Genomic DNA, 12586 nt, shown 5'->3' with positions numbered 1-12586 from the left:
TTTGGGCTAAAAATAAAACAAAAAAACTACCCACGTTCTCTCCCCTTCAACTCCCTCTCATGTTTCATTGTTAAAATTTTACCACTTCCGCTTCTCTCTCATCAAAGATTTTTTTCCTGAAATTGTAAAAATCCTTCAAAGGATTTACATCACTTAGACACAAAATTTTGACTAGTTCTATAATTTTCACTATTCCCGCTTCTCTCTTTTGCAATTTTAATAGATTTTTAGGAATCTGATTTCTATGTTTTGGTTTATTTTTTGTATCGATTCTATATTCAAATGTAGTCACCGTTTCTAAATGTTTTTGTAATTCTTTGAATCATTCAATCATTCACTGTTTGTATCCCAAACAAATTACATTCAAAATAAAAATGTATTTCGAAGCTTAATTGTATTTTAAAGTGTATTATGTTTAATATACAATTTGTATCACGTCATCTAAATTGTATTATATGCAACTTTCAAATTCAAAACCATTCAATCATTCACTGTCCTTCGCTTAGCGGAGAGCGGATTCTTTATTACTGACTTTTTGCGGTTGATCGCACCTCGCACCTAAAGGAGTCGGTCCTTGTGTATCCCAAACAGACTACATTCAAAGTAAAAATGTATTTCGAAACTTAATTATATTCTAAAATGTATTATGTTGAATATACAATTTGTATCACATTATCTAAATCGTAGTCTAGGCAACTGTGTATTTGAAACTTCCTACATAAAAATTCATGTCCATTCTATCTTTCAATTGTTGCATCAAAAACAAATTGAATTCAAAATAAAACTTTCAATTGTTGTATCAAAAACAAATTGAATTCAAAATAAAACTTTCAATTGTTGTATCCAAAACAGATTGAATTCAAAATAAAACTTTCAATTGTTGTGTCCAAAACAAATTAAATCCGAATAGATTTTCTATAGATTATCTCCTACTGATCTAATTTTGTATTCAAAATAAACTTCACTGATAGCGATCTCAATTTTTCCAGCAAAAACGCTGATCAATCGACTTGAGTTCGAGGAAAAAGAAGGATTATCAATGGAGAATTGAAATCAAGGACAATTATCAGTCGCTAATTGAGTTTGAGGAAGAAGGAAGAGATCACCTATTTTGGGTCTCCTAGCCTTTGTAACGGAAGTAATGAGGTTTTTCAACACTATTACCTAATTTGAAAGATTCTCTCCCTTGATTTTCTCTAATTGATTATTTCTTAGTTGTATTCTATTAAATTAAACATCTGGAAAAGATTACATAAATCAGCCCCATTGCAAACTAAAATATAGTTGTTTATTGTAAATATTAATAGTGTAGCTAATAAGGGGTCCTATTTAATGCTAAAAGTTAGTTATTTCGAAAATTGTCCTCTAAATTTAAGTGAAACACCTCTTTTAAGTGATAGAAGCCCCTTCCCCATAAAGACCTTCTAGTGAAATGATTATCATATTTGAGACCGAGTCATCAGCCAATTTGTGAAGTGGTTTTGCAACAACTAAGAAAAGTGGGAAGAATCTGGGATTTGCTTCCCTCTATAGAAGTATACTCCATTTTAACTTTGAGCTTATGGAATATACCATTAGGTTATTTCTTATGGACTCCTTATGCTAAATTCATATTTGGTAAAAACTAAGAACATTACCATTGATAACAATAAAAGCAAACACGTAAAAAGCACCTAATCCCTCACCCAGTAAAGCTTTAAAATGGGAGTTGAGCCTCAGAAGTAGCATCTAATTAAATACACAGTGCTGAATGCAAAAATCCTCTACACCTATGAGTTTTCCAACTTGAGTATACCAATTCGTATTTTTTAGAATGAAAATTGCTAGAAGTGAATATTGCAGCTCAAAAATCCTCTTTACTAGCTATGTTGCGTGGACTCTTCACTTTCGATACCACACTTGTGTCGGATTCTCCAAAAATACACTACTTTTGGCAAATCCAACACGCACCCCTTGACATTTTTGAAGAGTCCGAGGAACATAGCTTACTAGTACAAAAATTGAAACATGATAAGCTTGATTATTGAGAATAACCACACTCCTCCACAAACAATATGGACACAAAAAATTTAAGCAGCTCTGAACCTTGAGAGTTGCATATTTTAGAATTGTTCTACTAGCTGCTGGAGACTAGGAGCAGTACACTCTCAGTATGTTTACAAGAGGATCAGTGGAGATCTTCAAAATCATATGTTTACATGAGGATCAGTGAAGATCCTTGCTTAATTGGAGGTAAGTTGGAAAACAATAAGTTCTGACAGGTGACAACAGGGAATAAACCAAGCAGAGATAGCTAAAGCGCATGAAACACCTATGTTTGCAGCACGTCTCTGATTAATCCGAGAGGTGACAACAGTGTTAGTGTTGCAAGATGTAAGTTATACCATATACACATTACAGTTAAATCAATGGCCTTGCATATCAAGCGTCTCATCTAAACGTTTCACTCTTTCAATTCCATCACTAATCAAGAACCGAATTCTCTGCTTGTCATTGCAATTCCTATTATTCTCCATCTCTTGTCTTATAATCTGCCTCAAATCAGCTGCAAACAGAAAGGATTCAATTGAAGTCATTGAACACTATATAAACAATATACATGAAAAGAGAAAAAGCCTTATACCTAGAACAATTTTCAGAAAGTTTGAACCATTAAAAAATATTACCATGCTCAAAGAATGAGAAATAATTCAAGGGATAAAGAACAAAATAAAATACTCTATGGCTGATAATTAGAGAAGTATGACTGATATGGATAGAAACCTATGTTGCTCGGACTCTTCAAAAATGTCAACGGGTGTCTGTCGGATTCTCCAAAAGTAGTGTATTTTGGGAGAATCCGGCACGGGTGCGGCATCGAAAGTGAAGAGTCTGTGCAACTTAGATAGAAATAACATTTTGATTCACTCTTCATTGCAACATCTCTGCAAAAGAGTTATCTATACAACTTTTTGAGGCAAAATAGACCAACCTTTCTGTTTTTGAAATATTAAGAAGTAACACTATTTAAAGTGACTGTTGAGTCTTGCGCTTAGCAAAGGCCAGGGTTGCAATGACAAAAGGATGAGCGCAATTTTTCGGAAACCCCATTTAACAAGTAGTATTTCACAAGTAGTGACATGTCATAGTCACATCTCAGTATTTCATTGATGGACTCTCATCATGTAATTCTCTCTAGTTCCGGAGTAACTTATTAATGGCTCATAGATTTAGCAGACACCGCAGGCTTCCTCTTTTCTACTTTATACACAAAGTTCAAAGGTTCAGTCAACCAAAAGTGTAAACTTTTAACGCATTGACAAAATGACTTGATCAAACTATGAGATTGCAATAACAACTCACACACAGGAAGAACCAAAAGAGCAGAAAGCACAAAATAACAAAATGTGTCAAACATCCTTGTTATCTCAATTAGTTTAACTTAATAAAGTACAGTAGTAGATTCACCACGAATTAAACAACAGGAAATAGGCTCGCTCTTCCAAGTATATGCCTCACCTCTAGCATGAGGAGGTGCTCTCCTTGAGATTCTCAGAGCATGTCGGTACAGCTTTAGTACTCGGGCACGAACCAGGAAGTCCTCTAATGAGAGAGCCATTCCTGATTCCATCCAATGAAAGGGTTTCAGTTACTCAAAGACAGTAGATTCATTTATGACATAGAAACAAACGACAAATACTGCTCCATTTAATGAACTAACAAACCAGGAAACATTACTTTATCTGTAATCATGTAGTAAGATTGAGTTAGGCAAACAGATTACTAGGAGTGGCAAAATTAGCCCATTAAAACATGACTCCCGCAACCCTTCAAAGCTTGGGAGAAGTATGTACCGCATATTTATTAACTTAGACCATCATGACTCATCTAATTCAGTTTATCTAAACATTGGCTTATATGTAAGTCAGATTGTCTCATGAGAAACTTTATCTAAACTGCTTTAAAATGACTTATTTTATAATGTTATATGAAGTCGAAGTCAACAAATACTCAGTGTAGTCCCACAAGTAGGGATGACAACTAAACAAGGCAGGGCAAACTCTTAACGGGGCAGAGAAGCGGAAGATTTAAATGGGGCAGGGCGGGGCAAAACATTTTTTGATGGGTGGGCAGGGCAGGATAGATAAGGAATAGATCTCTAATTCCTTAAGTAGGTTAGTAATATCATAAGCTAAGAAAGTTCAGCGATGGCACAATGAAGTATTATGAGTTAAAAAATTTCAAAACCACTATCCATACACCCCCAATAACTAAGTGAGAGGAAAAAAAATAAAAAATTTACAAGTCATGCTTCACAATTCTGTACTTTGTCAATGGGACAACTCTTTAAAATTATTGTACCTAGTAAATTACTGGAATTATGTTTTCATTAGTAATGACTAATTTTGTTCTTAGTTAATTTAATTTGTTCACTTTCTTCAAATGTTATGCAAGTGTGTAAAAATAAATGCTTTACTAATAACTGTTTGGGCCATGGATATAAAAAAAATTCGACTAGGAGTGCCACTCTCAGAAATGAACACTGCAATGCGCGAATCCGGATTTTTCGGGCTCCAATGCAACTACCAAACATTGGTTGGAAAAGCAAAAAAAAAAAAAAAAAAAAACTTCAAATAGTAAAGAGTGAACGAAAATGTTAAATTGACATGAAGATTGTTTACATACTAAAAACGAAAATGTTAAATTGACATGAAAATTGTTTACATACTAAAATAAATCTAACTGTTTATGCTAATTAGGAACCTTTAGGTGTTTGTATACAATAAATGTGTTTCAAGTTTGAATTAGTCGGGCAAAATATTTCAGAGAAATTATATTACAACAATCATGCAAAATTAACAATCCAGATGAATCAATTAAAAAGATATTAAAGGCTATTAAAGAAATTAAATTGAATATTAAAAAATAATAAATAAAGAGAAAAAAATTACAACCAGACTAAATGGGGCAGGGCAAAATAGGGTGGGGCGGGACAAGGGAAATTTTCAAGACATAGTAAAAGGGGCAGAACAGGGCGGGTCAAGGCTTGCCCCACCCCACGCTACCCCAAGTGTCATCCCTAGCCACAAGTGGAGTTTGGGGAGGATAGAATGTTCATAGACCTCTGCGCTACCTTAGGTGGTAGAGAAATGTTATATGAAGTCATAATGAAGAAAATAAATTATTAAGTGATTAAAAATTTAGAAGAAAATAAACAAAAAGAATTAAAACATGGTAAGAATTGGACGGGATGGGTTATGACCCATGGTTTAGTCCATTTTAACCCAAACCATTTAAGCACAACGTAACCTTTTGGGGGGGGGGGGGGTCAATGACCCACTTATTTATCAACTCAATCCATTTTGACCCACTAAAATCCTACTCCCCAAAAATTCAGTCACCACTATAGGTTACTATGCAAGTGGTACAAACTCGCAAGTCGCAACAACAGTAATCACAAGAAAATAAGGACCAACAACAATTAAGCATCAATCTCAAGCTAGTCAGCATCTGCTATAGGGATGGCAACGGGGCGGGTGCGGTACTATGGGAGGTGACTGGTGAGTGAGCTTTCTATGTGGGGTGGGGCGGATGCTAACAGATATTATAAAATTTTAAGTGGGGCGGGGCATTTGTGGATTGAAACAAATTGCTGAAATTTCAGCATTGATTTCACTGGCATCTGGACTCTAGCAAGACCCATTTGAGAAAACTTGATATTTCTTAATAAGAGTCATGTGAAGTAAAACAGTAAGCTGGCATTGTTAGTAGGATAAGGAACATATAACTTGATATTTCCTAATAATGGTCAATGTTGAAATAATATGATACTTGCTAATTGACCGGACTATTCAACAACATGACGAGCTCACAATTACATTTTCAATACAAAAGAACTTATTTCATCCAGTTCCACTATGCAGAAATATGATCAGAATTACCACTTCCAGCTATTTCAACAACAGCTCCTTCTTGTCATATTTAAGTGCTAATCTTTTCTAAACTTACTAAGAGGGTAAGTGAATTATAAAATCAATAGTATAGTCTTTTGAACAATCAAAAGTATAAGGATATGAGTATTGGCCGTCCAGCTAGTACCAATATCTAAGACAAGGCAGTCAAAAAGTAGTAAATTAAGACAAGTCTATTAACGACTTTAAAATCATACCAACAAATCTAATTTATATACCTGTGTGATTCCATGTATATATGTAAATTTTAAATCTCCACACAGACTGATGTCTAAAGAGATGTATGTATATTAATTTGAACCATTAGGTGAAACATAGAACAGGTAAAAAGTGGACCAATAAAATTAAAGCAAAGGGCACTGAGAACTTCAAATGTTTATAACATGCCTTCCCTACGCAAGTAAATTGAACTAATTTTAAGGAATATCTATTAAGGATTTCCCTCTCTGTGTTATGATCAGCAATAAAAAAATTACAACAATTTGCATACAGAAGAACTTGGTACCAGTAGTTGAAGAGTGCATTCACAAATCAACAAACATTAGCAATACATGTTCATTAGTTTATCTCCTTTCATCTCCAACAGCCTCACTTTTATGAATATAGAATCAATTATAGGGATAGAGCCACTAAGGCAGTGGCTTTAGGCCCAACTCAAAATTACAAATCCTCCCAAGAACCAAAACCCCACCAAATTTTCAGTTCCCTTAAATACGAAAACATATATATATATTCATCCGAAGATGCACAAAAAAATGAAATAAATTCGTCTAACAGGCAAAGATTAAACGAAGAACCAAAAGCACCGAGCAGACAAAAGATGAAGGAAGATACATACATACATAAAAAGAAGACAACCAGATCCGATGAGGGCGATGTAAAATGTTAGTGCTGAGAAGCAATAGCACACTTGGAAGGACCTAAATAGAATATTAAAAAAATAATTATTTATTGTTCTTATTTAATTAATTTTTTCTTAATAATTTGTTGTTAATATCTTGCGAATTCATATGTACATATTTTTGAAATTTTACTATTGATGAAATTATAATTGAAAATATTAGATAATTAAATTTATCGTTACTTTCTATTTCTTAATTTGTTTAATTCACTTCAATTTGAATCAACCATGTTTTAATATTGGCTTTATAAGATTGTCTTTAATTCTTTGAGATGTTTTATCAGAAATTTAAAGCTTAAATTAATTAGATTATCAAATAATTAAATTTTAAAGAATTTTTTTTTCTTAACTTTGAAATTTTTTATCACTATAATTGATTTTTGTAATTACAAGTAATACGAAATATTATACAAATAAAAATACGATACTCTAATTGACATATTAAATCAAGTGAAATCTTAATTTATTTTAAAACACTTTTAGAATAAATTTGATATTTTGTGCAACAATTAACTCTATTAAAAAGATTTTAAAACTATAATCATAACAAAGATTTAAACATTTGGGCTATTATGTAACGTACAATAATTTATATATGTTTTACAACATATTACAACTATCAATTGAAGATGAAAAATTAATTAATAAATTATAAAAAATTACCATATATTTTTAGAATTTATGAAAATAAAATATAGGGAAAACTACACAAATTGAATCCACTAGAAAAAATATTTATCTAAATTGGACCCAACCCATTATATTTGGGAAAAATTGGCTAACTAATCATGATTACTAACTTATTTATTGAAAACAGTCATACTTCAAAATATTATTAAAAAAAGACAGTATTTTAATTATATAGCAAATTGAGTATATTTTAATCTAGTTCCTAAATTATTTCAACTAAATCTCACGTTTTGGACACAAATTAATTACTCATGTTCTCTCTCATTCAATTTCATCATTCCATTCCCTAATTCTTCCAAATCTCACGCTTCACTCTCAAAAATATTGCACAATTTTTTTTCTTTTTACAAAAATTGGCAAAATCCCATCACTTCATTCCCTCCATGCTTCTTCCGACCCTTCTTTTCCCGCTTCTCTCTTTCTAAAATATTGCACGTTTTTTTCCCCACAAATTGACAAAAAATTTATAGAGATACACATCACAATTCCACAATCATACAATCCCACTAATTAAGGTAATCTTAGGTTCGGCATACAACCTTTAGGATTTCTTTGGACTTTTAGGAATTTGATTTCGATTTTTTTGTATTTTATTGTTCTATGTTTTCGTTTGAAGCTATTTAGATTTTTGTGTGTTCTTGTGTTTTTCAATCTCTCCATTTTCAGCTAGGGTTTTAGATAACGGAAAAACACAAAAATAGCACTCCAATGTTTGATTCGCATAGGACTACAAAAGGTATCTGTAACGACCCGGAAATCTAGTAAGTGAAACTAGAGCCTAACTAGTGTGTGATTGAGTTTGATATGGGGTTTGAAGTTGTTAAGTGAGTTCCCGAGCTAAGGTTGAGGGGTTTAGGGGTTAAACGTCAAGGTACGACCCCCCAAGGACCAACCAAGAGTCCTTGAGGAGGACCCTAAAGCCTAACCCCAAGGCTGCTCCAAAGAGCAAAAGCTTCCAAAAAGTTCTTGACCTACGGATGGGCACCCACGAGTCGTGGGTGGACTCACACCCCGTAGGTGGGGGTCGTGGGTCGAGGCTTGACCTCCCCTGTTTATCCTAGGCTCCAGTCCCAATCCATGATTAGCCAGCACGGCTCGTGGACCCACCCACGGTCCGTGGGTGGGATTTCGTGAGTCACACCTGAGTTGCTGTCGAAGACTCGGCCAAGGTAAGGGTAACTTAGTAAATTCCTATTTAATTAGTTAGGGGTTGGGGACAGTTATTATTGATTTATTAGAGTTATTTAAAGCTTTTAAAAGTATTAAAACACCTTTTTCAATTCATTGTTTTCCAAGCACAAATTAGAAACTACCTCTCTTCCAAATATTCTCCCTCTAGAAACTACCATTGGAGAAGAAGGATTCAAGCTTTCAAGCTCAAGATTTTCACTTTTCTCACCCAATTTTCGTGGAGTTTCTTCCATAAAAGGTATGATAGTCTTCATCCTTGATTAAGTTTCATTTAAGGAGCCCTATCAAAAGATGATTTCAAGTTTCCAAAATCCCCCAAAAAGCTAGGGTTTTCAATCTACGCATGTGTTCAATTCCAAAACGTTTTCAAAGGTTTATATGTGATGAATTATGAATGAATGGTGAATTATGATGAATTCCCCTATGAACCCATGTTTCCCCCAAAATACTAAATTGGAAGTTTGTGATTTGGGTTGATTGATTATGGGATCATGTTGAATTATTTATGTCTATATTGAATTAGTTATTGAATCATGATATTTCCCTTATCTAATGCAGTATTCTAGATGTTTGGGTTGAGATTGATTCATGGCCTTGAAGGGCAAAGTATGAAGGATCTATGTATGATTATGATGTGAAGTATATGCATTGGTTACAATGAAAGTGTTATGATCATGTTTAGAATGCAATTGTGTTATTATTGAAAGGTTATTCTCAATTTAACACTTATGAATGATGATGATATATGTGAAAGGTTATTCTCACATACACACACTCATGAATGAAGAATGAATGAAGTTTCTAAGATTATGTTAATGATGATGTGTTGATTAAAACGCTATTCTCAATTTTACACTAATGAATGATAATGACATATTGTGAAAGGACTTTCTCACAATATGGGGATTCTTAGTTGAAAGTTTATTCTCATTTTTGAATCTATCAGCTATCTAATGAATGAATGTTGGGTTTGAGAAGGATACTCAACTGTGAGTTGAGGCGGGGTATCTAGTAACAATCTCTTATTCCATAATAATGAACTAAAGTAATGAATGTCAAGTACTCCGTGGGGAATAATGCTAAGCACCGAGTGGATATGGATTGAGATGAATGCTCAACCGTGAGTTGAGGTGGGGTATCTAGTAACAATGTCTTGAGATGGATGCTTAACTGTGAGTTGAGGCGGGCTATCTAGTAACAATCTCCCTATCCCATAACTATGTGCCCACATAGGTTTATAGCTAGTGGATCCACCTAAGCTAAATGTTAACGGTCCTACCTTAGGCAAGTAGGAATCCTTTATTCGGTGTGGGTAACATCAGGATTCCATGATTTTCTCGCATGGTCTATGTCGGTTAAGGCTTACCCCCAAAAAGAATGTTAATGAACTATGACTTCTCAAGAATGCACTACTTAGTGTGGGTGGTAGTATGGGATGCCATCCATGCATTTCACAAGTAGGCTTTGATAGTAGTCATGACGTGTTCCTTTATGTTATGATGTTTTAAGATCAAGGATATGAGTTGGGTACTATGGTTACTCAAGAAGTTCTATGAAATGTGGGTGGTAGTATGGGATGTCATTCATGCATTGCACGAGTAGGCTTTGAGAGGGCTATGGTATGTTTCTCAATGTCATAATGTTGAATGAAATGAATGAGCTTATGATGATGCTAATGAGAATGTTGATTTAATGTCTAATGAAATGAATGTGCTTATAATGATGCTAGTAAGAATGTTGACTTAAATGCTTAATGTAATGAAGTATGCTTTACTTGGATTGTATTATGAGTTACTTTCTTTTTCATGACTTATGAAATGTATGTGTTCCTTATGTATGAGTATTGATTAAAGATAAGTATGAAAATGGTTAGTTCATCTAGGGTGACCTCAAAGTGGTACTTAGTGGGAATAGTAGTATGGGATGCTATTCTTACATTGCACAAGTATAGCTTAGGGTTACTTAAGGTGAATGTTCTAATGTGATGAAATGGCTTATATGTTGAATGTGATTGTATCTTATGCCTTTTATACTAAAGTTCATGATGTTTTCTCAAAATTGGCATAATGCATGGTTTTCAACCAAATGTCCGTTTTAAGCATGGTTTTTGCATGACTATCATACTTAGTACATTTTTGTGTGCTAACCCATATTTCTACATTTCTACAAAAGTGTAAGGTTTGGAGGCTTGATGTTCTATTCTTGGAGGATAGCTTTCTAATGAGCATGGAGTTGAAGATTTGGTGAGTCCTCATAGTTTCGAGGATGAACCCACTATGTCCCTTTATGTCTTTTATTATTATGTTTAGAGCTTTTGTATGGGCTGCATCCCAAAGTTTTAAGTCTTATGGTTCTAGATGGTTTGAGACAAAGTATAGAAAAAGACTTCCGCTTGTTTTTATGAAAAATGACTTCGATTGTAAAGAAAAGTTTTAAATTCCACACTATTTTTCCTATGCTCTTATGTTATGAATGCTATGAGGTTTGTATGAGGCACTTCGGAGTCTTGTACGCCGTGTCACGTCCAGGGTGCAGGCTCGGATCGTGACAATTTCTCATATAATCATCAACTTTTTGAGGATTTTTCCTCTTTTGATTTATGCATTACTCAAGGATTATTCGAAAATGCAGGTTTTGCGACTAAAAAGCCTTAAGAGAGGAGATCTAAGTTTCTTCATGATTGTACTCACATTCAAGTTCATGATAGCTTTGTCAGCAAGGGTAAATACACTATTAATTAAAAAAGGGTGCTGAAGATTTCGAAAAACTTGCTGAGATCAAGTTGAGGAAGAACAATTTCATATTTGTTTGTTTTGTATTTATAGTTTTTTTAGAATTTTGTATCCTTTCTTAATTTGTATTCAAACCAACATGTATGCTATTAATATTTGTATTCATTCAAAATCTCATGTTGCATAGTTTATAAATCTTGTATTTGTTCCGAATTTGTATCCATCTCAAAGATATGCCAACTAGTTATGTATTTTATTTATAGGAAGAACAACTTTCTATTACTTTGTTTTGTTTTTATAGTTTTTTTTCAGAATGTTGTATCCTTTCTCAATTTGTATTCATTCAAAATATCATGTTGCATAGTTTATGAATCTTGTATTTGTTCCTAATTTGTCTTCATTCCAAACGTATGCCAACTAGTTATGTATTTTATTTAAGAACGATTGCAACAAGTATTCACTTATTCATTTTCAGTTTTATATTTCATTCTCACTTTTCCATCATATTGTTTTGTATTTTATATATCATTATACAAAATACAACATAAAAACTAGAATGAATACAAATACAAATAATATACATATTGGAATGAATACGACTTAAGAAAGGATACAAGATTTTGAAGAAAAAAATTAAATACACAGTGAAAAATACATGAATACAAATATGCTTCTTGAATAACTAGAGATTCATTTGGCATACATATTGGCATGAATACAAACTAATTAAGAAATACAAGTTTCATTATATAAAATACAACATGAAAACTAGAATGAATACAAATACAAATAGTATACATATTGAATGAATACGATTTAAGAAAGGATACAAAACCCTAAAGAGAAAAATAAATACACAGTGAAAAATACATGAATACAAATATGCTTCTTAAATAACTATAGATTCATTTGGCATACCTATTGGAATGAATACAAACTAATAAAAATACAAGTTTCATTATACAAAATACAACATGAAAACTAGAATGAATATAAATAGAAATATATACATATTGAATGAATACGATTTAAGAAAGGATACAAAATTCTGAAAAAATTAAATACATTGTGAGAAAGGTACGTCAAATAACAGATAAAACTATGGGTGTTCAAATTTGTAA

At 33.0% G+C, this 12586-nt stretch overlaps 1 protein-coding gene across 1 annotated transcript; it reads right to left on the bottom strand.

The window, feature by feature from the left end:
* Positions 1 to 2004: 2004 nt before the first annotated feature.
* Positions 2005 to 6839, bottom strand: LOC125839088 (uncharacterized). Its single transcript, XM_049518073.1, has 3 exons — positions 6794 to 6839; positions 3499 to 3600; positions 2005 to 2545 (listed from the first exon to the last, which is right to left on the bottom strand). The coding sequence occupies exons 2-3, from the start codon at positions 3596 to 3598 to the stop codon at positions 2406 to 2408; spliced, it is 240 nt and encodes a 79-aa protein (XP_049374030.1). The 5' UTR covers positions 3599 to 3600; positions 6794 to 6839; the 3' UTR covers positions 2005 to 2405.
* Positions 6840 to 12586: the final 5747 nt, after the last annotated feature.

This window comes from Solanum verrucosum, unplaced genomic scaffold (genome assembly GCF_900185275.1).
Source record: "Solanum verrucosum unplaced genomic scaffold, falcon-dt-bn FXZP01000304.1, whole genome shotgun sequence".
Taxonomy (NCBI): Eukaryota; Viridiplantae; Streptophyta; class Magnoliopsida; order Solanales; family Solanaceae; genus Solanum; species Solanum verrucosum.
Note: the sequence above shows the minus strand (reverse complement) of the source record. Positions and strands in the feature narration are given on the sequence as shown.

Excerpts from the sequence above, each read along its gene's own strand:
- LOC125839088 (XM_049518073.1), bottom strand. The coding sequence starts at position 3,598 with ATGGCTCTCTCATTAGAGGACTTCCTGGTTCGTGCCCGAGTACTAAAG. Across the intron at positions 2,546-3,498 it reads AGCACCTCCTCATGCTAGAG|CTGATTTGAGGCAGATTATA; the intron begins GTGAGGCATATA and ends TTCTGTTTGCAG.